At 32.1% G+C, this 27327-nt stretch overlaps 1 protein-coding gene across 1 annotated transcript in view; it reads right to left on the bottom strand.

The window, feature by feature from the left end:
• The window catches only part of LOC115888298 (tetraspanin-11), a 46612-nt gene extending 20865 nt beyond the window's left edge, over positions 1-25747 (bottom strand). Inside the window, exons 1-2 of the mRNA XM_030907976.1 lie at positions 25373-25747; positions 16508-16729 (exon numbers count right to left, since the gene is read on the bottom strand). Of these exons, the coding sequence (XP_030763836.1) occupies positions 16508-16729; positions 25373-25435 (285 nt within the window). The 5' untranslated portion in view covers positions 25436-25747. The remainder of the gene's footprint in view (positions 1-16507; positions 16730-25372) is intronic.
• Positions 25748-27327: the final 1580 nt, after the last annotated feature.

Here is a 27327-nt window from a genome sequence, read left to right as displayed (position 1 = left end):
TTATATTTTTCATTATAAGTCCTTTGTTTGTTCTATTAAATAGTTATAAATTATTTGTGAGTGTTTATTGGTCTATAGGCATAGTGTTACAAGATCTTGCCATGCGTTTTTTTTATTTTTTAATAATACAAAAATGTTTAACATCTCATGATATAGGCAACTTTTCATATTCTTCAATTAATAACGAAGTGATCCACTCCATAATTTTAATAAAGGAAACAAAAAAAAATCACACACGCACGCACGAACGCAGACACAACAAATTGCCGGTGCAAACTGAGCTTTCGCGCACACATAAAATCCCTTTGAGCACCGACCAAAAACCGACACCAGACGGCTCACGTTCGCGGCTGCTCGCGCACAGACAGATTCAGAGTGAGCGTGCGCGCACAGCCCTTTACCCTTGAGCATTCGCGGAGGATCAGTGCGTGCGTGCTCAAGTCTAAACGCACCATTAGATTTTAGGTACATGCTTGTTTAATAAAACTCACCTTTATTTTTTCCTAGAATCGAAAAATCAATTAATATATAGAGTGTTCCATTAGAAAAATCACAACTTTGATGTGTAACTTTTTTGCTGAAACCCTTTATAGTTCTCTATATGTTTGGTTTGGTTTGGTGTTGATGTTTATAAAATGCTTCCAGTTAATCTACATATGCTGCCTAAATTACATTTAGATATAAACTACAGTTCTCCTTGGAGCTTCCGCGGCGTATGAGAGGCGCCACCCTGTATTCTGTATTAGGATGTATTTCATGAAAATATTTTAACTTCTACATGGTGGCTCAAAAAAGTGTGAGTGAATCAAATTTTTTTTTAAATAGAATACCCGAGGGAATACCCTAATATGGATTCTATAGCACTTTTGTTTTCCTTTCCGACCACTTTAAGATATTATTAAATATGTTTTGATAGTTTCAGAGATATTAATAAATAAATAAAAATAATAATCTCTTCAGCCTTTTAAAAAATAAATATTAAAAATACAAAAAAAAATGTTCTGAAATGACAACTATACTAAGTAATTAGGTACTATAGTTGGTCTGTACTTGTTAAATATCGTAATCTTAAACCAGACAGGGTGTTCAAAATTCTATGCCAAACTTTCTAAAATTTATCATAATTTTTCTATTTTTTTAATAGACCACCCTATATATTATTTCTTTGTTAGATGAACAATTAACAAATGAACATTTTTTGGTTTTAAAGTGTTTTAAAATTTTTAGTGGTTCGGAAATATTCGCGTTTTTATTACGGTAAACTACCAGAAAAAAATCATTAGGTGGGCTTTGTTAAAAAAACCATATGTAATATATTACGAATATCCGCAAAACAGTTCAAAATTTTGAAATTCTTTAAATACAAAAAATAAAAAATGTTCATTTTTTAATTCTTCATTTAACAAAGGAATAACATAGAGGGTGTTCCGTTTAAAAAAATTAAGAAAAACTATTTTTTATTTCGGTTGCGAATAAAGTTTGACATATAATTTTGAATACCCTGTATGGTTTAAGATTACGATGTTTACAAGCAATTTTCTCATCTTCCTACTTTTTTTTAGAGGCCATAATACATGTAATAATGTATCGTGATAGGAATAAAAACCCTTGTTTTAAAAAAAATTGTTTTATTAATTTAAAATATAAATTTAACATTATTGAACATTATAACATGCATAAATAATTATTGATATGACAACTCTAAAATTAAAATAAAATCGTACCATCCTTAATATTTTATTTAATAACTAACGTTTATCAGCGACTTCGTTCGCGTCGAATTAATCATTTGTAATGGTGATGATAAAGCAAAGCAAGAATTCCATTAACATACAAACTGGATAAAATTTTCTCACATTTATGTCAGCATGAGAAAAAACAATATGGCGATATTATTATATAACTTGGTAATATTTGAGGGGTAGTTTCATCTCGTTTGAATTTGACTTTCGAAAAATCCGTTTGCCAAAAATAAGCCTTTTACGTCAAGCAGTTTAAGCAGAATCGTAGTTAAGAAAATACCTAACTTTTTGACCACCCCTGTATGATTTTTTAAAAAAATTCAAAATATGCAAAAAAACCAAATAAATTATGCTTGTCTAAGCGTTTTCCTGAAAGACTAACCGTTTTTTATATAACAAATATTGTAATATTTGAGGGGTGTTTTCACCCTCTTGGAATTTGAGATTCGAGAAACCCCTCCTTATCGAACCTCTATACCCCACAGTCAATCCGCTTGCCAAAAATCAGCTTTAAACGTCAAGCAGTTTAAGCAGAATCGTGATTACTCAATGGTCATATTTTATGAAACACCCTGTATAAATTTATAAAAAATCTTAAAATATGTAAAACAACAAAATAAAATATACGTGTTTAAGAGTTTTTCGAAAACTCACCGGTTTTAAATAAAAATATTTTAATATTTGAGGGATAGTTTCACCCCCTTAGAATTCGAGTTTCAAAAAATCCCTTCTTATCGAACCTCTACACCCTAAAGTCAATCTGTTTCCCAAAAATCAGTTTATTACGTCAAGCGCTTTAAGCAGGATCGTGATTAATCAATGACCAGATTTTTTGAAACACCCTGTATACATTTTTAAAAAATCTTAAAATATGTAAAAAAACAAAATAAAATATACGTGTTTAAGCGTTTTTTCGGAAACTTGACCGTTTTTTAAATAAAAATATTGTAATATTTGAGGGGTGGTTTCACCCTCTTGGAACTGAAATTTCGAAAAATCCCTTCTTATCGAACCTCTACACCCTAGAATCAACCTGTATGCCAAAACTGAGCTTCTTACGTTGAGTGGTTTGAGCAGGATCGTGATTAATCAGTATGTCAGTCACTTAAGGATTTTATATATTAGCCATTAGTATAGATTTGTATAGACAAAGATAATTCTTATTATTACAGTTGAGGGTTGGAACCTTTGGTGTTAAACAGCAAAATAAAAACACTAAATCACCACAATACACCAAAACACTTTTACTTTTACACTGGACGCGCGTTTGGTGATTTAGTGTTTTTATTTTGTTTTTTTGAAAGATAATTCTACTACGAATAATACTACTACTTGTGTTAACTATAATATTCTTTGGTATAGAGTATAGACTAGTCGAGTCGTCTGGTCTTCAAAGTGGCCCAAGTTGTTATTATTTTTTGTAAATCTAAGTTGATGGCAATATCCGCTTCACATTAGTGCAGCGGCAATTTTTTTTTTAATTTTTGACAAATTTGGGATTTAAGCTTGATTTTCATGCATCCGTTGTCCGACGATACGATGATACGATATTAATTTTATTGGTTGAATTTAAAGACGTCGGTTGGTTAGAAACGGTTAACCGATCTCAGTCTTTAAATACAACCAATGAAATTAATATCGTATCAATGTATCGTCGGACAACGGATGCATGAAAATCAAACTTTAGATGTCGCGTTGTCATGACTAATTCCCCCCCCCCCCCCCCCCCCCCCCCCCCCCCGTCAACCCCCATAGCTTCACCACTGGCAATGGACCCCAAATCCAAAAAGGTAATAGAGAAAGAGAGATAATCCTCTATTATAGATCCAAACCCAACCAAAATTTTGTAAGTAAAGTGTATTTTTTATCGTTTTTTTTTATTTTCGCTAAAATAAATCATTTAGGGTGGGCACCTGACAATTACCACAGAAAGAAACGATGCCCGAACATGCCAGCATCGGTTTTTATTAGTCTGAGCTCCTATGTCCCTGGCACGGTCTCTATGACTGCACAGGAAACTATTAATTCTTTCCCCTTTGTGTCTAGCTACAATTTATTGTCTTACATTTATATAAATTTAAATTGTTTCACGTTCGCGTCGGTCGTTTCTTCCGACGACTCGACGTCCACATTGTTTCGAGTTATTAAAACCACTTAAATGAAAAGTGCGGCTCGAAAAAAATGAAAGTGGATTAATGCGTGAAAAGAATAGGATATGTAAAACGACTTTTTACTGTTTGTTATTATAATTGCGTTAAATTTGATCAATTTTCATAGAAGAAAACTGGTAAGGAATTTAAATTAGGCAAAAATAATGGGGTGTGGCTAAACACTTGTATATTTATTATCAGTTATTACTTATTATAAGTAGATATACAGGGTGTCCCAGGCTGAGCGTCCATTAGGAGATCTATCGATTAAAAATATTTACAATATGGCGGCACTTCCGGAAATACCGGCAGTTGACAGCAACTTTCTAACAAATTTTATGAATTTTTATCTTAAACATTCTATTATTCTATATCTAACATTAACTGTTTTTGAGAAAATTTAAAATTCTTGGTGCAAAAAAACTGTCAACCACTGTGACATAAAGAGAAGACATGTGGCTATCTATTTCAAAAATTATAAGTTAATTGTTCTTGAGTGTCATATAATATTGACCGTAGCTGTCATGGAATCGAGAGATTATTATCATAAATAATTTTTTTTAAATGCAAACCCACTTTTTTATATCACTAGTGAGAAGGTTTTTTAATTCCATACTTTTTGATTATACATGTTTCTATACCTAGAATAAATCGTTTTTAAGTTATTTAAGATTTTGTTCTAAGGCGTATATTTTTCTGGTGTTTAACCAGTAACGTATGACGTTAAACGTCAAGCGATGTAAAACTATATCTGGCCATGTCATAATTGCCATTAGATATCACTAAAATACCAGATATATTTTTATAAATACACTTTATAAAGTTTTAGCAGCAGTATTAATAATAAACAAAATTCAAATAATTAGGTAGTTTTTTGATAGCAGAAAATAAAATGTAAATTTTTTGGTCTCGAGATTTATCTCAAAAATGCTTTCATTTGAAAAACACAGAATGGTGGGTTATTAAAACAATCCTCCTAAATTAAAGAATTCACACCTGCGCCACTGAAATTCTAAAAATGTTGATTCTTTATCTATGTAGTAGGAAATTTTCTCCTCTTCAATTTTTTAATCGTGACTTTTTTCCCTAAAATTCGTAGTTTTAAAGTTATTGAAGAAAAGTAAAAAAGGGCCATTTTTGCCCCTTGTAGGGGTGGTTTTGGGGTGACGGGTTCAACGGTACATCGCTGGGGTTTCAGGATGTTTAAAGATCTACAAAATGAAGCTTCATGCCAAATTTCAGCTTGTCTCTAATTTGTTGAACCTCGGCCTATATAGGCTCTGGGCTACTATGTGAGCTAGGGGGTTGAAATTTGGAATGTAGATGGGGCTCGAAGGGTCCCAATCTTCATATTTTGACGACGTTTCGTGCACTACGAAACCCCATCATCAATGAATCAAATTAAAAGTCACTGACATTAACTTGACCGTGTACGACACGTGTCACTGTGACAGTTAGTTTTGACGTAAGAAACGTCAAAAAGTGAAGCCCGATCGCGACCACATTTGGTGGGTAGGCTATGTGAGTGACGGTGCACACGATCCCACCCTTTAAAATTGGATACGACATTTCGTTTACATCTTCGTCAGGGTGAGTCTAAGGATTTGATATTGAAGAAAAATGTGTGTCGATTGCGGCATAATTGGGGACAGGCTACAGGATGCCTCTAAATGGACCAAATTATCAGGAATTTTCTTAATTATGGGTCGATTGGAGCCAAACTCGGCACGTGGTTAGAAGTATCCGAATGGAGCCCTCAGACAGACAGACGGACAGACAGACGGAAGTAAGAAGAAGTTTCACTTCAAATATGGGCACGTAGTGCACACACAATTTTTTTAACTGTAATAAAATCATCAAAAAGAAAATCAAAAACCATGGTAAGTTCAATTACTAAACAAATTATCATTGACAGGCAACTGTGTCCCAATTTGACCCACCCTGTATCGCTTACAGTTTCCGAGATCCCAATGGTAAGCGTAGAATTTGAAACACCCGGTATATTGAATAATGTATAATGTATACCTTTTAAATAACAGTTTATTGCATTTATAAATATTCTGTTATGAACTATATCTGGCCCAACGCTGTCTATTAATAGACGTAATTAAGTGGTAGTTTGGTTTGGTTTGGTTTGAAAATTTGCAAGTGCAAATTAATCTTGAACTCTTAAAACCACCGCTAGCTTTTCTCGGACATAAATAACGCTTATTTTCGCAGAAATATCAAGCCGCATAACGAGACTTCAACGTTAATTGGCAAAATTACACTTGAACCAGGTCAATATTAAGATCGCATTTCTTATTTAACGAGATATTAAATTTCGTATTGTTGTTGGTGAGTGATTCAAAAAGTACTGAAAGTGATTCAAAAAAATCGCATCAGACTCTAACCTGTTAAAAAACCTAACAAAAATATCATAAATTTATCTTCGGATCCATTATTACCCTACAGTGCGAGTTTCCTACGATGTTCTCTATCGGTATCTCGGAAACTACTGGAGATAGAGAGTCGGTTAAATAGGGAAAGAATTGCAGTTTTGTGGGGTCATAAATATGCGCCTTTCAGATTTTTCAGAAAAAGTTCATGGCTTACTAGATATTTCAAAAAAAAGAAAATTTGGCTATTTTAAAAATTGTCCCTTATATATCCCCCATTATAATCTATTTTAGACAAACAGTTTTCAGATAAAAGTTGTAGATAATCACATTCCTAATGAGTTTGTGTCCTCCGATTTTTTTCTAAAGCCTGTCATTTTTGAGATATGACACAAATATGTGTTTTTTTTAAATGGAAACCATAGTTGGCCATGACTTCATAAAAAGCGCCATTTTTTAAGCTTTTCAGCGATATAAGCTATAATATGTTTTTTTTTCACAAAATTATTGAGATATAGCTAATTCTTATCTTTTTTGACTAATTTCACTTAGTTAGCCATGGAAACAAGTTCAATCGTCGTTTGTTATTTTCGTTGTTCTCAGAAATGTGAAACTCTCACAGCCAAACTTTGTAAATTAAAATAAATAAAAATTGTAAATATGAATTTTTAGTTAAACTTTTATTGGCCATACAATTACGGGAATAAGTTGACCGGTGAACGTTACTTACGTTTTTTAGAGAACGGTTTTCAAGACATGTTAGAAAAGTTAAATTTAACAGAGTGGTTCTAACATGACTTCCATTATGATACACATATTTTCAAAAATCTGAAAGGCGCATATTTATGACCCCACAAAACTGCAATTCTTTCCCCATTTAACCGAGTCTCTATCTCCAGTAGTTTCTGAGATACCCATAGAGAACATCGTAGGAAACTCACTCTGTATATTAAAGGTAATACGAATTAGCAGCCAGTAAAGTGAGTTTTTTATACCGGACTTTTCTCTATTATCTTGAATAAATAAAACCCGAACTCAGGGTCTATTTTTCATCTGGTTGGGCCCTAAGGCCCAAACAAAAATTCGGGCCTCTTTTCCAATAAAATTCAAAAATTCAGGAAATTATGAATATTTTACAACCTTTAACAGGCCCCCCAGACCACCGGTCGCAAGGCCCTGGCCTTATGGTAAAATAGGCCCTGCCCGAACTATGTTGTCTTTATTAGATTTTATTGCGACGCGACGCGACGTTTTGAACAAGTGCATCTCTGATCGTTATTAAATTAAAACTGTAATTATTTTCTTAGGTACTGCCCAAAGGTACTGCCTTAAATACTAACACCTGTGCAATGGAGTTTGACTTAATCATTATGGGGCATGATAAGTGAAGATACTCTATTTTAGTTGAATTTCTTGGATTGATTTTTATTTCAATGCTATAAAAGATAATTTTGCCTTGTTATATGTTAGTGTGGGCCATACCTTGTGAACTGGATTAAAACCACTTACTGGCGTTCGATTGGGCGGAAATTTGGTATATTGTGTATCTTCGGTGACAATGTAATATTATGATCTTGGTATAAATTTGTGCGTTACCGCTGCTGTTTCAAGAGAATCTCTCAGACTTGCTTGTTTGTGTGTACTTATAACGTGATTTTCATGCTCGAGGACAGTGGCGGATACAGAGGGGGAGGGGGCATGGTTCCCGAGCCCTCCCTAAAATCTGAAGTTTGGTTAAATATTAGCCTTTTGGGTTTAAAATGACGCTCTAAAAGGCATATTTTACGGTATTTTTGATTTGCCCCCCCCTAAAATAAATTCCCGTATCCGCTCCTGCTCAAGGAAAAACAAAAAATATTTGCATATTTTTTAAATCTGTTTAAACGAGTTTGTTAATAGTTTTTGAGCAGCGCTTATAATAGTAGTTATAATAGAATAGTTTTTATACAGATGTTTAAATATTTGCGGCCAACATTTAGTGGCAGTGGTTTATGTAGGGTTACCAGATGAAAACTTGTGCACCCCGGGCAAGCCTCCTCAAAAATCCGGACGTCATATTTTTTTAGCGATATAAGAGAAAAATAACATACCGGGTGCGTCTCAAAAGAGGCTCACCCCTATAACTTTTTTATTTTTTTCAGATAAAAAATTGAGATTTAGGAAATGACTACAACTTTTGATTTCTAAATGGTACCCTCGGTTTTTTGTTGCTTTATTCGATAAAAAATGATACTCTGATAGAATGACATATCATATACATATGTCAACTTTGACATTTTCGCATATGATTTATTTGGCATTATAACATGCGGTTCATAACGATAATTTGACTCGAAATACCAAGTGCTGCAAAAAATGCTTTTTCCAAATATGCTAATGAGCCACCCTCGTTCCATTTGAAAAAATTGAGATGTGATTAAAAATATGATTTGGGCATTTTTTAACCAGCCTGGACACGACACGAATAACATTAGACGGTCAAATCTATTTTTACAAGGCTCCTTGGTTAAAAATTAGTATTTTTAAAACAGCCATGGCACTCTAGATTGAAATTTAAAATTCAATTTTGTTTTAAAATGTCAAAACGAAAATGTCAAAAGATGACATATGATATGTCATTCTATTCAGAATCTCATTTTGTATCGAATGAAGTAAAAAAATACCGGGGGTGCCATTTAAAAATCAAAAGTTGTAGTCATTTCCGGCGAAACAGGAAGTGACAGAAAATAAATGAATATGTCAATCAATCCTACTTTATGTCATATACTAACATACCAAATCTCGTTTTTTGTACAATTCGTTTTTTTATCTGAAAAAATAAAAAAGTTATAGGGGTGAGCCACTTTTGGGATGCACCCGGTTTAGTAGGAGTAAAAATGATACTTTTATGGCGAGGCTGTACGACATACAGGCGAAGCACAAAAAATATTTTTACTCCTGGAATAGCGATCTTTTTTTTCAAACGCCACAAATAATTTTTTAAAAGTTTCAAACGTTCCAAATAATATATAAAGATTTAAAGGTAATACCTTGTAAGTAATTATATAGTCTATAAAATGAATAACTTTGAATTTTGACCGTTATTTTTTACCAACATGGCAACTATAAAATCCCTCTGTCAAAAAAGTTACCGATATTCTTTAAATTGAGTGCCTGAACGAATCAGATAGGTAACTCTTTTTACTTTCGTGAAATAGAAAAGGAAAATAATAAAACATGTGACAGTTCTTCCTCTTCTTGCAAAAATCAACACGAAATGTCATAACTATCAAAAGTAAAATGTCATCAGCTTTTGACATTTCGAAATATCAGACCAATGCCGTCTCTAATAGAACAGCACGAAGCGAGATTTATGACGTCACGCGAGTTAGATATTAAGGATTAATAAATATGTTGTAGAATACATGAAAAACATAATTATTCCTCGTGTTTTTGGTTTGTATTTTAAAAATGATATAGTTTACATGAAATATACATAATATACAGTTAATAAATACAATATATTATATACCTATTTATAGTAATAAATACTTTGGCAAATAAACTATGGACCATACAAATGCAGCAAATGTATTACAATATACAAATAATGAATAGCTACATTATAAGGTAATAATATTGTATTATACATCACTATTAGTAATATTGAATGTTTTTTTTGTTAAATTAGATCGATTTTCAAACCCAAAATTTAAAATATATTTTACATTTTACCCATTATCTTATGTACCTATTCATTATTTGTATATTATAGAACATTTGCTCATTTGTATGGTTCATAGTTTATTTGCCAAAGTATTTATTACTATAAATATATATTGTATTTATTGACTGTATATTATATATATTTCATGTAAACTATATCATTTTTAAAATACAACCCAAAAATACGAGGAATAATTATTTTTTTCATGTATTCTACAACATATTTATTAATCCGTTATATCTAACTAGCGTGACGTCATATAAAAATTATTAAAATAATATTTTAAATCGTCGATTTTAAACCGTAGAATGTAGAATGTAGAATGTTTGGAGGGCAGTTAATCACCGCGACCTTACAGATCTATTATGTTCCCCTTTCTTGAGTTATAACGAGTTATAACTCATCATACAGTCTCAGGGCTTTAACAAAAGCCAGTATCTGAGACGGCTCCACAGAGGCCAGCTCTCCATCCTCGATATCAGCCGTACCAAAGTTCATGGCACGAATGGTCGTCGTCTCGGCGCACTCAGTGATAAGGTGTTCTGGTGTTTCCCCACAGAATCTGCATTCGCCGTTGTTCCTCAGCTTCAGCCTATTGAGGTGTTCGTTGAGGAGACAGTGTCCTGGTTAGAAACCCCGTGAAAATCCGAAGATTTTTTTTACTTAAATCAAGTAATTGATTTGATTTTTCTCGGTCGTAAGTTCTGAGGAACTTTTTCGAGTATCTCAGACTGTTGGAAGACACCCATTCCAGGTTAGGGATGGAGTCTTCCAGATTCTTCAGTTCCGCTTTCAGTTGTGACCATGTTGTGACTAACTTTCAGTAATCGACAAACTATGGTTACGCTCGTTGAATTTGTCACTTTATATCAGTTTATTTTCGTACTTTTGTACGAAAAAGTGCTTTACTTTTATGATGTCTAAGCGTTAAAATGACTTTTTTTGTTGTCAATCACGTCACAAAAATTAATACTTTTGTGAAAAAAATACATTTATTACTTTCAAAACTTGAAACTTTAAGTAAAACAATGAATTTACACTGCTGAATTTATGGACGATTTTTTTAGTAACTAAATTTATTAAAACTAATATATTATTTTCTATTATTGCGAGATTTCTAAAAAGGGAACATTAAAATCCGGACGCTTATGAAATATCCGCCCTGACCCAACCTGATGTAGTGAAAATCCGGACATGTCCGGATTAATGGGTACCTCTGGTAACCCTAGGTTTATGAACATAGTGTTAATGTTCCCTTGAGATTGATAAGATAATGATTTTAAAAACTGAATGATGACTGAAAACTGATCTACAACAGGACCTTGATGACACAGTAGAGAATCTGCATTTCAAGATCCACTATTAGTTGAAACAAAAAGTATTTGTATAATTCATTTGTATAATTCATTATATTATACCTTAAATAACTATGTTTATGTTTACAATTAGAAATATATTTTTATGTTGTAATATGTTTATGTGTAAGTAGTCTAGATTTATTTGTGATACTTATACCCATATAAATAATACTTTATATGCTTATACCACAGATTCATATATGTCTGCTCTAATTCTTCTTAAAATTGCTATTTGAAAAAAACTCGTTGATTATTAACTAACAGGTACTCTATAATTTAAGATTATAAACCTGTATTTTAATATTGTTTTGTGCTAATATAATTATAATATATCATTGCAACATAATTTTGATCGTTAATGTGGATGGACATAGGTTTTACCACTGTATTGCAGAAGAATAATTTAAGTCCTTTGTAGCTTTCTTCTATATAACCAAACGTCCAGTGAAAGCGATGCTATATTTACATAATTAACCACCCACTATAAATTTAAAACATTTTTTCATTCATATCTCAGTTCTATCTTATACCACGATATATTTCATCGATCAATACAGTCATTAATTCAAATCGTTATTGGTATGTAAGGACTCATTGTTTATAATTGGCTAATTGTAGTTTAATTTGTTAAGCTGTCAAATAATCTATACCCTTGTTTATATTCTGTACTAATATATAAAATCCTTAAGCGACTCACTGATTAATCACGATCCTGCTCAAACCACTCTCAACGTAAGAAGCTCAATTTTGGCATACAGGTTGATTCTAGGGTGTAGAGGTTGGATAAGAAGGGGGTCCCCCAGTTCCAAGGGGGTGAAACCACCCCTCAAACATTACAATATTTTTTATTTAAAAAACGGTCAAGTTTGGTTGTGATTTTTGTTGATTTTTTAAAAACGTATACAGGGTGCTTCGAAAAATCTGGTAATTGATTAATCACGATCCTGCTTAAAGCTCTTGACGTAAAAAGCTAGTTTTGGAAAACGGATTGACTTTAGGGTGTAGAGGTTCGATAAGAAGGGATTTTTTGAAACTCGAATTCTAAGGGAGTGAAACCACCCCTCAAATATTAGAATATTGTTTTGTAACGTTTTTAGTTCGTTACATATATTTTTTTATATATGATTTATATGATGTCTGGCGTATCGTCATCGGATTCCGTATCGTTCAGGCCTGATAATTTATTTGACGCGTAATTTTTACGTTCTCTAGTCGCCAACCCTACTATCGTTTCACTGTTCTGTGGAGGCGCGCGCTGTCAAGATCCTTGTTATATGCCAAGGCGCCTCTCTGCGTTTTAACCTCACTTTGTTTTTGGCCACGGTTGCAAATCCTGCTTTTAGAAATGGCAATTTAAATCTTGCTGTATAATTTGAATCAGCTGCTATTTCAAACCAACAGGTAAAGACGAGATATTATCCTTTTAGATTCGATATTATTACTGCATATTTTTAGGGTAGAGTTTTGGATGTCCCAACCTAACTTGTATTTGTATTTTGCTGGCACGTTGGCGTCCCTTTTCTTTTGTCCTTCAGAATGTCACATGGAAGAAAGGACATGTTCTTTATTATTTAGTGAGCCCTCGGAAGTAATTCGAGGTAGGTTCATTTTGTTTATTAGACCTTGTTTGATTTTAAACAAGAGTTTCATATTTTTAGGGTCCAAGGTACGGGTAGTGTCTTACGTACGGACATTATCTTATGTACGGATGTCCTGTGGACGAGTGTCCCCAGTAAGAATGATTTTTTCTTACATATAAGTGCCACAGCGTGGATGTAGCTTGAGTCCCATGCTGCTTCGTTCCCAGCTATAAGCTAGTTAGTTACGGCTGTATCAATTCATGGTGTCCTCATTCTGGCCCCTTTGGTTGTGTTGGATGGCCGAGTACAGAGATGCGAGACCACCTCACGCTGCTACTGTTTGAAGCAAGGTTACATAAAGAACAGCTAAGTGTAGATTTAGGTTTTAGTTTACATTTATCACCTTTTCAGTCTTAAACTGTAACGTACATCTCAAGTAATATCGTACAGACTATGTTTAGTGGTTAGATTGTTAAGAACATTTATGTCGATTTAGTATTTAAAATATGATTTAGATCTTAGGTTTCATTACATTATGTCTTGTAATGGTATTACTTTTATAGATATTTAGTACAACTCTTAACACCACTTTCTTTGACATATAACCACTATAATAATTATTAAAATGGTACAATGCTATTTACCATCACAGTCCATCTTGAATAAATATAGTCATTAGTTTTAAGTAATATACAACTGTGTTTTCTTTCTCTGTACATGCCTGGCGCCCAATATCTATATTTTTTGTTTATTGTTATTGATTAGTTTTCTCTCTAGTGAGGTACTTTATCCACGACTGCTCTCCGATGAAAAGCTGCCGTTCGCAGTGGTAATGTTTATAAAAAACGCTACAGTTTTTTTAAAAACCGGTAAGTTTTTCGGAAAAAACTTAAACACGTATATTTTATTTTGTTGTTTTCCATATTTTAAGATTTTTTAAAAATGTATACAGGGTGTTTCATAAAATATGACCATTGAGTAATCACGATTCTGCTTCTTGACGTTTAAAACTGATTTTGGCAAACGGATTGACTGTGGGGTGTAGAGATTCGATAAGGAGAGGTTTCTCGGATCTCAAATTCCAAGAGGGTGAAAACGCCCCTCAAATATTACAATATTTGTTATTTAAAAAACGGTTAGTCTTTCGGGAAAACGCTTGGACACGCATAATTTATTTTGTTTTTTTACATACTTTGAATTTTTTTAAAAAATCATACAGGGTGTTTCAAAAAGTTGAGTAATTGATTAACCACGATTCTGCTTAAACAGCTTGACGTTTAAAGCTGATTTTGGCAAACGGATTGACTGTGGGGTGTAGAGGTTCGATAAGGAGAGGTTTCTCGAATCTCAAATTTCAAGAGGGTGAAAACGCCCCTCAAATATTACAATATTTGTTATTTAAAAAACGGTTAGTCTTTCGGGAAAACGCTTGGACACGCATAATTTATTTTGTTTCTTTACATATTTTGAAATTTTTTAAAAAATCATACAGGGTGTTTCAAAAAGTTGGGTAATTGATTAACCACGATTCTGCTTAAACTGCTTGACGTAAAAAGCTTATTTTTGGCAAACGGATTTTTCGAAAGTCAAATTCCAACGAGAAGAAACTACCCCTCAAATATTACCAAGTTATATAATGATATCGCCATATTGTTTTTTCTCATGCTGACATAAATGTGAGAAATTTTTACCCAGTTTGTATGTTAATGGAAATTCTTGCTTTGATTCATCATCACCACTAGAAATGATTAATTCGACGCGACCGAAGTCGCGGGTACACGCTAGTATACCTATAAGCTTGTAGGAGTGAAGGTTGGAATAGAAACAAAATCGTCCAAATATTCATTTGAGTTTGGGTGTAAATCTGAGCTGTTTCTACATATATCGACGAACAAAACAAAATATCCGAAAAATTATGTTTCTTAGATTGTTTAACATTAGACATTTTCATTGTAATATCCGGATTTTTTTGTCCGCAAAATGATACTACGTTAATCAAAAGAAGGACAAAAAAATTTACGAATAAAATTAACTTCCATAAAGTGCACATAATCATAACAAAATAAAGACAAAAAGACCAATCATTACCTATGGAACACTAGTATGGAAGTGGTATTTAAGGAGACCAGCAGAAAAAGATTCACAAAAGTTAAGCGATTAGCACTATTAGAAGCTCTAGAGTGGAGCAAAGAACACAGCGCAAGCTGCGCTAAAAGCATTTCTGGGCAATCAATCAACTGGCTCGTGAAGGATTTCGCCTCCCACGGTGCACGGTGCCCTAAGATTAAGGGAATCATGATTTTGAAGAAAAGATAATGATTCGCATCCCGACAAGAGAAGAATGGGAAAGCAACCAAGTAATGAATATTCAAGAGATAGCAGTCTACATAGATGCTTTCGTGACTTCAGGAGGCACAGGTATAGGCATTTACTCAGAGATACTAGACATTTTCTACAAGCAGGAATTTACGCTATAAAGGAAGCGGCCAGTATACGAGTAAAATTCACTAATAGACCAATAGGAGATATCGTGATATACTCTGACAGCTTGGGCGCTTTAAGAAGCATCACTATGCAATCAGTGAGATCAAAAAGCAATGTGGTTGACAACCCAGAAGCGGACAGATCTGCCAAAGAGGGATCCAGGGCAGAGGCCGTGGCAGATGACTCACCACCCACCACCCACTACTTGTGACGATCAATACACTGAAGAGACGTGTCAACACCATGAGGACTGCGCTACAGCTCGAAGACTGTGGCCACTGGTAGATAGCAAAAAGACAAAACAACTGCTAGAGCACAAAAAGAACCTAGTACTCATAAAATTATAACGTCGTCACTGGAAACTGCCCCACGGTAGTGAACCTCCTGAGATTAAAGATTTCCAACGACTATTACTGCAGAGAATGCGTAGAGGAAAAAAACAATGGATCATCTGCTGTGCGATTGTCCGGCACTGAAAAACCGACGATTTAAAACTTTAGTGCAGGGTTTTTCGGAGGGACTAGAGTCGCCCTGGACGCCTTAAAAACCGAGTGGTAAAACAGTTTTCATATATTATGTATTTTAGTTATTGTTTTAGAATCTTAAGATTTCTTTGAAACTTTACACCTGAACCAATTTTTCTTCAACATATTTAAAAAAACTGCATAAACATGAATATTTCACTTCACTGGCAACGAATTCTCAGTGTGCGGTATAAAGTAGTCATACAACACTGACGACTTGAAGTAAATAATGTTCAAGTCCCAAAAACTCGGATTTTCATGTTTTATTTGTAAAATGTTCGAAGTTCCTTAATCAACAACATATACAAAGCGCTAAGTACCACAGCTATTAAATTGTATTGAAAAAAGTTCTCAAAAGGGACGCCCTTTCTAATACATTGGTTATATAACAAAAATGTTGTTTATCTCGAAATAATGATTTTGGTACTTGGAACATTATTTACTTCAAATCTATATACCTTAACTATATATTTAAAGAAATATTTGATTTACAACTCAATTTTGATGTAATCAACTTAAAAAGTCTCACAATTGCCAAAAAATCACTATACTATAAGAAGTTGATTAAAAAATAGTCATACTTACGATAGACAGCAGCCAATAATTATGTAGACAGGACGCCCAACATCCCAAAATTCCTGCTGTTGCGAGAGACAATCCCAAAAGAGCTAATCCTATAGCTACATAATATAACATGGGATGAGGCAAGTCAGACAAAGGTCCAGCTACCAGCAACTTTGAAAGTAAGATTCGATCGGAGTCAAATAGGACCAACATGCCACCAGTAACCAGTGTGAATCCGCATCCCTAGAAAAAAATAAACTGAATTTAATGATAGCATTATAAAAACATAGTATGATATAAAATTTAATAAACATCAGAATTGCAATACAAACGTTTTGAAGCCAGTCAATCTCTGATTGTTAAAAATCTAAAACCAGCATTATTTTTAAGCTACTAAATCAAACTAAATACCAAAGTTGATTAAAGTGTGTGCTTCCCATTAGTTTATGTTAAAATGAAGAGTCTATTTATAGTAAAGTAAGTATAGACCATCTAAAGTATAATATACCTAATATAGTTTTGATTTCAGAACAGTTCTTGTATTTGTAATATTTTTTTTAAGGAAGGTTAAAAAATATAATTTTTTTATTTATTAATATCTCTGAGATTATCGAAATATATTTACTCATATTTTAGGATGATGTAGAGTGATCTGAAAGGAAGCCAAAAAATGCAATAATATACAGGGTGTTCCATTTTAAAAAAAATCATCCCGATCCACTCACACACCACTTTTGAGCAACCCTATAGAAGTTAAAATAGTTTTCTGAAATACATCCTAGTACATAATTTAGGTTTGCACTTAAACAAAATTTCCAAGTTTTTTATTCTAGGAGCTACAGATGACCGACGCACTATTGCCGGACCCTGTATAAAATACAGTGATATGTAGCAATTATTATTTTATCATTTGAAATAACATATATCTAGGTACATATGCTGCTATCTTGCATTTTAATTATAATAAAACAGTAAAAATCGATTTTGGTAGTAAAAACAATTTTAAAGTGACATGCTATAGTTAGATAAAGGGTCAATGTGCATTGAAAGGTAATCTATTATGCATCGTGTTTTGATAATATAAATCAATTGAAAATGCTTGTTAACATTATATTACCGTAGTTTTTTCTTTGTTATACATTTGTTTAATCAGTGGTGTATATTCTGTTGAATTTTGTATTCTGATTAATTTATTAATGATATTTATTAATTAAATTGAATCGAATTTAATTATTAAATGACTTTATATTTAACTAGAGTGTACCAGCGACTTCGTTCGCATCGAATTACTCATTTGTAATGGTGATGATAAAGCAAAGCAAGAATTTCCATTAACATACAAACTGGATAAAAATTTTCTCACATTTATGTCAGCATGAGAAAAAACAATATGGCGATATTATTATATAACTTGGTAATATTTGAAGGGTAGTTTCATCTCGTTGGAATTTGACTTTCGAAAAATCCCTTTGCCAAAAATAAGCTTTTTACGTCAAGCAGTTTAAGCAGAATCGTGGTTAAGAAATTACCCAACTTTTTGTAACACCCTGTATGATTTTTTAAAAAATTTCAAAATATGTAAAAAACCAAATAAATTATGCTTGTCCAAGCGTTTTCCAGAAAGACTAATCGTTTAATAAATAACAAATATTGTAATATTTGAGCGGCGTTTTCACCCTCTTGGAATTTGAGATTCGAGAAACCCCTCCTTATCGAACCTCTACACCCCACAGTCAATCCGTTTGCCAAAAATCAGCTTTAAACGTCAAGCAGTTTAAGCAGAATCGTGATTACTCAATGGCCATATTTTATGAAACACCCTGTATAAATTTATAAAAAATCTTAAAATATGTAAAACAACAAAATAAAATATACGTTTTTAAGAGTTTTTCCGAAAAACTCACCGGTTTTTAAATAAAAAAATATTTTAATATTTGAGGGATAGTTTCACCCCCGTAGAATGCGAGTCTTGAAAAATCCCTTCTTATCGAACCTCTACACCCTAAAGTCAATCCGTTTTCCAAAAATCAGCCTTTTACGTCAAGCGCTTTAAGCAGGATCGTGATTAATCAATGACCAGATTTTTCTAAACACCCTGTATACATTTTTAAAAAATATTAAAATATGTAAAAGAACAAAATAAAATATACGTGTTTAAGCGTTTTTTCGGAAACTTGACCGTTTTTTAAATAAAAAATATTGTAATATTTGAGGGGCGATTTCACCCCCTTGAAACTGGAATTTCGAAAAATCCTTTCTTATCGAACCTCTACACCCTAAAATCAACCTGTATGCCAAAATTGAGTTTCTTACGTTGAGTGGTTTGAGGATCGTGATTAATCAGTATGTCAGTCACTTTTCACAGTCACAGGATTTTATATATTAGTATAGATTATGTTGTGCATAACATTGTATAAATCTTCAGCATCTTGAAAATACTCGTGTGATTTTCACTGAACTTTAAAACATCATTTGCATTTTAATACAAATGGATATAAAAAAGCAATAATAGTATCTTTAATGAAGAAATCTTAATAAGTAAAAAAAAGACAAATTCTCATTTAACTAAAGATACAATTTTAAATACTATTCCTAACTGCCTTAAAGTTGATATAGGCAATATTTATTTACGATCAGATTTAAAATTTGTTAATGTCAAGTAATGTCTTAAATAAAGAACAGTTCGCAAATCTAATATACCGGGTGCGTCTCAAAAGTGGCTCACCCCTATAACTTTTTAATTTTTTCAGATAAAAAAAACAAGATTTGGTATGTTAGTATATGACATAAATTAGTATTGATTGACGAATTCAATTGTTTTTGGTCACTTCTTGTTTCACCGGAAATTACTTTCTACTTTATCCGATAGAAAATGACACTTTGAATAGAATAGACAACTTTTGACATTTTTGCCTAAAAAACAATCGTATTTTAAATTTCAATCTAGAGTGCCATGGCTGTGTATACTGTATGTTTACTTATATATTACTAATTTTTAATCAAGGAGCCTTGGAAAAATAGATTTGATCGTCTAATGTTTTTCGTTTCTTGTCCTGGCCGGTTAAAAGATGCCCAAATCGTATTTTTAATCATATCTCAATTTTTCCAAACGGAACAAGGGTGGCTCGTTAACATATTATTTGGAAAAAGCATTTTTTACGATTAATTTGGTACCACACACTTGGTATTTCGAGTCAAAGTGTTTCCAGCAGAGGACGGCCCCTTATTGTGAAAAAAAAGGATCAAGAAAACCCCTTACAAGAGCTAAGGCATTAATCTCCGTTAATGCTAGCTATAGCTCTTGTAAAGTTTGTGGTGAAATAGGACGACGGCAAACAGCTCTATTAAGTTTATCGCACAAATGTTCGATAGGATTGAGGTCGGGACTACAAGACTACAAGGAGGCCATTCCAATCTTTGAAGTCCAACCTCATACAGGTACTCGTTAACTACTCGTACTCCTAACTCGTTACCCTGCGCAACGTGGGGCCCGGCATTATCATGCATCAGTATAAACATAAACTGGTTTCCAATCAAAGGAGCAAATGGAACGACAACTTTTTGGAGGACATCCTCAATATAACGGTAGTCTTTGAGATCTCCATTTTCAACAAATTCAGCATTGCAAAAATATTTATAAAAATGTGTAGCTCATAAAAGACTAGAGATAATAGGATAATTAAAAAAAATAAATATTAGAAAAACATCTGAGATTGCAGGAAAGCGTTTTTTATCCAAAACGCCCGTCCCATTTTTCCCCCCACAGAGTGTTTTGAATTTATTGCCAAAAACGATGTTTTGATTTACCCAGGTATAAACCTAACCTAACCTAACCGAAATATTATAAGCTACTAAAATAATAAAAAATAATGCCAACAAATGTATCTACAAACTAATACCATAATCATAAACATCGGATTACAAATTCAAAAGCTATGAAACATCAAACTTAGTCAAAATTTTAGGGTGGCGGAATTTTGTAGAGTTTTCTCATTAAATATCTATTTTAGGTATAGGAAGTGCTCAATAAAATGAAAAAATTCAACAAAGCTCTCAAGATTATGATACAAAATACAGGGTGTTCCATTAAAAAAATATCAAACAAGATTGCAAATTTTGGTAGACCGAATTTTGAAGAACACACACTATTATCCAGTATTTCCTATTAAAAAAAAATAAAATTCTTCGGTTTAGAATTTTGAGAGGGCTTTAAATAAGCAGTAAATTTAGTTTAAAAACGGTTATATTTCGATAATCACTCGGGATAGTATAAGATATTATGGTATTTTTTGAATTTAAATTTAATGGCAAATCCACTGAGCTAATAAATATACAGTATCCCTAACTAAACGTTCTCTAACCCAGTGTAAGTACATATCAATGTAAAACCTCTGACGAGTTACAGTATTCCATAGAGTCGATACAGTATTCCATTTAAAATATACAACTTTAGTTTGAAAATATGTTTGAATCACCCTGTATATTGACAAAAATATTTTCAAAACCTGCGTTACCATTGCCTTAAAAAAAAGCTAAAACTAAATAAGACAATTATCTGTACAGGGTGAATCTTAAATAAGTGCAAATATTTTCAAGGCTGGTAGATCTCGATAAAATAATTTACCGTTTTTCAAAAAAGTCCAAAATAACTGATTAGGTTTTCAAAAAAAAAACCACTGGATCTTTACTGGATTTTCTTTCTTGTAAATTTAATCTACTTTGTTGTCATAGTATCAACAAATTATGTTTTTTAACTAAAAACTAAAAAAAATTTTTTTTCGCGAAAAAAGCTTCATAATCGTGTTTCTGGAGTCTAAATATATTACCCGTAAAAATATTAGCACTTATTTGAGACTCACACTGTATGTACATATTCTTGAAATACACTAAGTTAAAATAATTAAAAGTTTGCTTCACCTGCGTTACCGTAGATGGAGCTAAAAATTAATAAAATAATTAATTCAGAAATCTTTTTTGATACTTTTAATAGATAATTCAGGACAAACTTCCATTACTGTAGTTTTATTAATTCTCTCGGTAATTCTCCATACAGAATCAATTTCCTATACCTGTTAACAACTTTACAGTAAACCAAACATTTTTGTCCCGTGAATAATTTGTGCCACATAGATGGTACTTATTGTTAACAAAAAAAAATCTAGATTATCTAATTTACAGTTATACATAGAAGTAATTTAGTATAATATTATATTATTTACGCTAACTCGCACAGTTTAGTAAATATGGTTTATTGCTTTTTGTCGTTGAGAATTTTGTCATTGACAATTTTGTTCTGTCTTTTCTTTGGTGATTGGTGATTTTTTATCACTTTCTCCAACAATAGTTGCCTCAATTCCGGTATATTTGGCGGCTCACCCATTATCTTTTAATTTTAATAATGGTAATTTATTTGTAAATACCGATTTATTAGTCAATCTTTAGAAAATAAAACAAATAATTTTTTTTTCTATATTAATAATATTTATATCCCGCTTAAGATCAAATGTTCAATTTAATTTTAAATAAATATTGTAATTTCAACGGTAGACGATTAAGAATAGTAATTGGATTTTTTTTTATTTTTAGGTAAATGAGAATTTGTTTTTATATATTTATATATTTTTTATACCGTGTGCGTCTCAAAAGTGGATCACCCCTATAACTTTGTTATTTTTTCAGATAAAAAAATGAGATTTGGTATGTTAGTAGATGACATAAATTATGACTGATTGGCCTATTCAATTGTTTTTGGTCACTTACTGTTTCACCGGAAATGACCACAACTTTTGATTTTTAAATGGCACCCTCTGTAATATTTCTAGTTTATTTGATAGAAAATGACACTTTGAATAGATAGAATGACATATCATATGTCAACTTTTGACATTTTTGCATATGGTTTATTTGAAATTATAAGATGTGGTTTATAACGAAAATTTGACTCGAAATACCAAGTGTGTGGTACCAAATTAATCGTAAAAAATGCTTTTTCCAAATAATATGTTAACGAGCCACCCTTGTTCCGTTTGGAAAAATTGAGATACGATTAAAAATACGATTTGGGCATCTTTTAACCGGCCAGGACAAGACACGAAAAACATTAGATGATCAAATCTATTTCTCCAAGGCTCAGATCTCAAGCTAGAATCAGATCTCAAGCAAGAGTCAAAGCTATAGATCAAGAAAGAATAACTGCCCTTATTCATTCGATATGACGAAGACCTGGAGCTGTTATTGCTACGATATACGCTATTAAAATTACTATAAAATTATTCTTTTTGTCAATAAAAGAATCTCTGAAATCAATACTTTACTTAAAAATGTGTAGCTCATAAAAGAATAGAGATAATGGGAAAATTCAAAAAATGAAATGTTGGGAATACATCTAAGATTACAGGAAAGTGTTTTTTTGTCCAAAATGCCCGTCTCATTTTTTCCAGAGGGGGTTTTGAATTTATTGCAAAAACAATGTTTTGATTTACTCCGGTATAAACCCATCTAACCGAAGAATATAAGCCATTAAAATAATAAAAAATAATGGCAATAAATTTATCTTCACACTGATACTATAATCATAAAAATCGGATTACAAAATAAAAAGTTATAAAACATCAAACTTAGTCAAATTTTTAGGGTGGCCGAATTTTATATTATAAGAGAACATTTGACTTTCGCTCTTTCCCAGAAGAATATGTCAATGGTCGATATATTATTTTTTCATTAACTTAGCGATCATTATTTGTTTGGAAATGATAGTAGTGATGGAAAATATGAAATAAAATCTCTTCTTTAAATTGACATTGTCTTTAATTTTGAAATTTTGCATAATGTATGAATCCCTGACGTTCTATCAAGTTCACACTTGATAACGGTCAAGACGGTCAACTAATATATCTCACCGAAAAGTTGTGGAAAAAATCAGAATTAAAGTCAATGTCAGTTTAAGAAGAAATTTTATTTCATATCTATATCGTTAGTTTACCGAAATGTAAAAAATATTATACAGGGACAGGGTGAGTTTCCTACGATGTTCTCTATGGGTATCTCGGAGGCTACTGGAGATAGAGACTCAGTTAAATGGGGAAAAGATTGCAGTTTTGTGGGGTCATAAATATGCGTCTTTCAGATTTTTGAAAAAATTCATGGCTTACTAGATATTTCGAAAAAAAAAATTTCGGCTATTTTAAAAATGGTCTCTAATTCCATTATAATCTATTTTAGACAAAAAGTTTTCAGATAAAAGTTGTAGATAATCACATCCTTAATAAGATTGTGTTCTCCGTTTCTTTCTAAAGCCTGTCATTTTTGACATATGACACAAACTTATGTTTTTTTAAATAGAAACCATAGTTGGCCGTGACTTCATAAAAAGCGCAATTTTTTAAGCTTTTCAGCGATATAAGCTATAATATGTTTTTTTTCGAAAAATTACTGAGTTATAGTCAATTCTTATCTTTCTTGACTAATTTCACTTAGTTGGCAATGTTGGTATGGTATTCTTATTATGCTACTTATTTAATTATTATAATTTATAACTTATAAAAGGGCAGAATATTTTATTCAACACGTCTTTACAATTTACATTACACAAACTAAAACTTAAAAAAATAATATCACTATATACACTTTAAGTTATTTTAGAAAATATTCAAAAAATATACCGCATAAAAAATCTAAAATAGATAGGTTAGGTGATCGAGGAGGTCCATACAATTGGTCTACCTCTTCCTATCTTTCAGTTTAAATAATTATGATATAAATAATTTTTAACATTTTTTTCATTATGGGGGTGTGTCATACCCAACCATAGTGATGAAAGTCATGTTGGAACCGCTTTATTGATGACTTTTCTAACATGTCTTAAAAACCGTTCTCTAAAAAGCGTATGTAACGTATCCTCGAAAATGTAGGGCCAAGAAAAGTTGAAATAATAATCCTACACGCTTTTTTTCATTTGAAAAATTCATATTGACAATTTTTGGTTATTTTAATTTACAAAGTTTGGATGTGACAGTTTGAAATTTCTGGGAGCAACGACGATTGAACTTCTTTCCATGGCTAACTAAGTGAAATTGTTTAAAAATGATAAGAACTGGCTATTACTCAGTAATTTTTCGGAAAAAACCTATTATAGTTTATATCACTGAAAATCTTAAAAAATGGCGCTTTTTATGAAGTCATGGCCAACTATGGCTTCCATTTAAAAAACATAAGTTTGTGTCATATGTCAAAAATGACAGACTTTAGAAAAAAAAGTAGAACACAATCTCATTAAGGATGTGATTATCTACAACTTTTATCTGAAAACTTTTTGTCTAAAATAGATTATAATGGAATTAGAGACCATTTTTAAAATAGCCAAAATTTGTTTTGTTCGAAATATCTTGTAAGCTATGAACTTTTTCAAAAATCTGAAAGGCGCATATTTATGACCCGACAAAACTACAATTCTTTCCCCATTTAACCGACTCTCTATCTCCAGTAGTTTCCGAGATACCCATAGAGAGCATAGAAAACTCACCCTGTATATTAATCCAACAAAATTGGTTGGCTAATGTTATCATCATGAGCTGGTCATTGATTTTTAAATAACTCTACTGCTTATAGTATTTACTCTAATGTAATATTTATTTATATAAACAAAAACAGAGCTTGATTTGTCAATATATCAATAAAATATAAAACATTAACAAAAACTTATATTTCGCATTTTGTTTTTTATTTTTTTGTTTACATGGCAGTCATACCTGTAATTATTTTACGAATTAATTAAAATCATTAAAAAATCGGTGTTCATATCTCAGACAGACAATAGACAAAAACCGGAAAACACTTATTAACACAACATTCCTCTAAACTCTGACCCCATCTCGCCATCTCACTTACCAACAACAAAAAATTGGTCAGCGCCAAGATCACTTTGCTCCCGACCAACGATATCATCGCCATCTCGATAACACCGAAACACTACCAGCAACACTACTCGCACGACACTAACTGACACATCTCTCCTGACTATATTGTTTGTTATTCAGGACCCACGCACTTTTTGCCGTTGTTTTAAATCGCGCTTAATTTCAACCGGGCATAGGTCTGGTCAGGTGGACGAACAATGCGTGAGTAAGTACGTCCTTAGTTGAAAATCAACAAGGCGCTTGATGAAATAAAGAGTATTCTACTGTAGTAGACAAAGCGGCGGTGTATGATGTGTGCGCGAAGAATCTGAAAATTCGACAACAATGGAATTTTAACAACAACTCTCGAAATCGTTTTGGAACGCGGAGCGGAAGGAAATGGCCATTAGCGGAGCGTGAAACAGGTGGTGAGGAGGGATATGGCTGTAGAAGAGATAGGGGGAAGTAATAAAGTTAGTGTGTGAGAGAGAGAGAGGGGAAACGTGGAAATATGACGAACTGTTCGAATAGGGAGACGAGTGAAATTTCAATGACCATATCGGTGTCGGTCTAAAAGAAACATTACAAGTGTATAGGGCTTTAGTATATTCGTTTTTAAAATAATAGGAAAACTGTTAAAATATTCAAATTGTATTAAATGAGAAATACGTTTTTTATTCAACAAGTCTTGTTACGAAATATACAGGGTGTTTCAAAAAACATGTGAATGTGTAAACAAGATTTATTTTTCATATTGACATAGGCTTGATTCTGGTTTGTTTCGTAGCTACAAGTAGTTAAAGGCTTCATCTTTTTTCAATTATTATTTTCTTCCAAGTGCTTTTAATGATTCGAATGAAATTTTAAGGGTAAAAGTTACTTTAAATGCGACATATTTTAATACTAAAAAATATGTCGACAGGTTCACCAGGGACGTGAACATATCTTATAACTGGAATATGTTTCTAAAAAAAACATGTGCTCCACTGACATTCTTCCTCTCATTAGTCAAATTGTGTAGGCCATTTAATGCCGATTAAAAGTTGCATCTTGATATTTTGTCCATTTCGGTCTCCTCGATAATATAAACCATTTTATAATTTTATTTTATTAATTGTGATATTATTAAGTCACAATAATTAATAAAATTAAATTAAAAATAAAATATTTATTTAATCTAATTTATTAAATTTTATTAAAATTGAAAGCACTGATGTGTACAGTGCTACCTACACTAAAAATCTATACCTACAGCAAATTCCTCCCAAAAATAATGGTATTTAAGATTATTACAAAATGCCTATTTTTTTAAAGTTTTTACATCCTGTAACTTTAAAACTATGAAAATTAAAAACTATTTCGACACCTATGTTTACAGGAATTTTTTTAATTATTTTTTAATGTGGAATCAGTGAGTATTGATTAAACATTTTGGCAAGTTAATGACATTAACATTTTTTAAACGTTAATTGCTATAGTAATCGCAAAACAATTTCCGATGCACGTGATTAACTTCGAGTGACAAGCGATGGTGACAGAGCTGCCAGATTGTGATGGATTTATGAAATGAATCTTAATAATTTAAAAGCGACAAACGATATATTTATTATATCATTCTTAAAGATTTTTACGTTTTATTTTTAATTTAATAATTAATTGATTTATTTGTTTTATAACTTTTTTACTTATTACATATTGGCAAAAACTAGTCCATTATGAAGATTATTCTAAGCGTTATAATGGGTTATTTATTTATTTATCGATGTATATCTTACAAGGCCATAAATGGTAATAACATGTAAGAGGATGCTATTAATGCAAAAACTAATAATCACAAAATTTAATAAAAACTAACGTAGAAATAACTTTGAAAGTGGTGTAATGTGCTTATCAATCAAACTTACATCTCTGACTGCAGGATAATAAAGGACCTTGATTGTCACGTTC

The sequence above is a fragment of the Sitophilus oryzae genome, unplaced genomic scaffold (assembly GCF_002938485.1).
Source record: "Sitophilus oryzae breed Bouriz unplaced genomic scaffold, Soryzae_2.0 scaffold_706_pilon_pilon, whole genome shotgun sequence".
Taxonomy (NCBI): domain Eukaryota; kingdom Metazoa; phylum Arthropoda; class Insecta; order Coleoptera; family Curculionidae; genus Sitophilus; species Sitophilus oryzae.
Note: the sequence above shows the minus strand (reverse complement) of the source record. Positions and strands in the feature narration are given on the sequence as shown.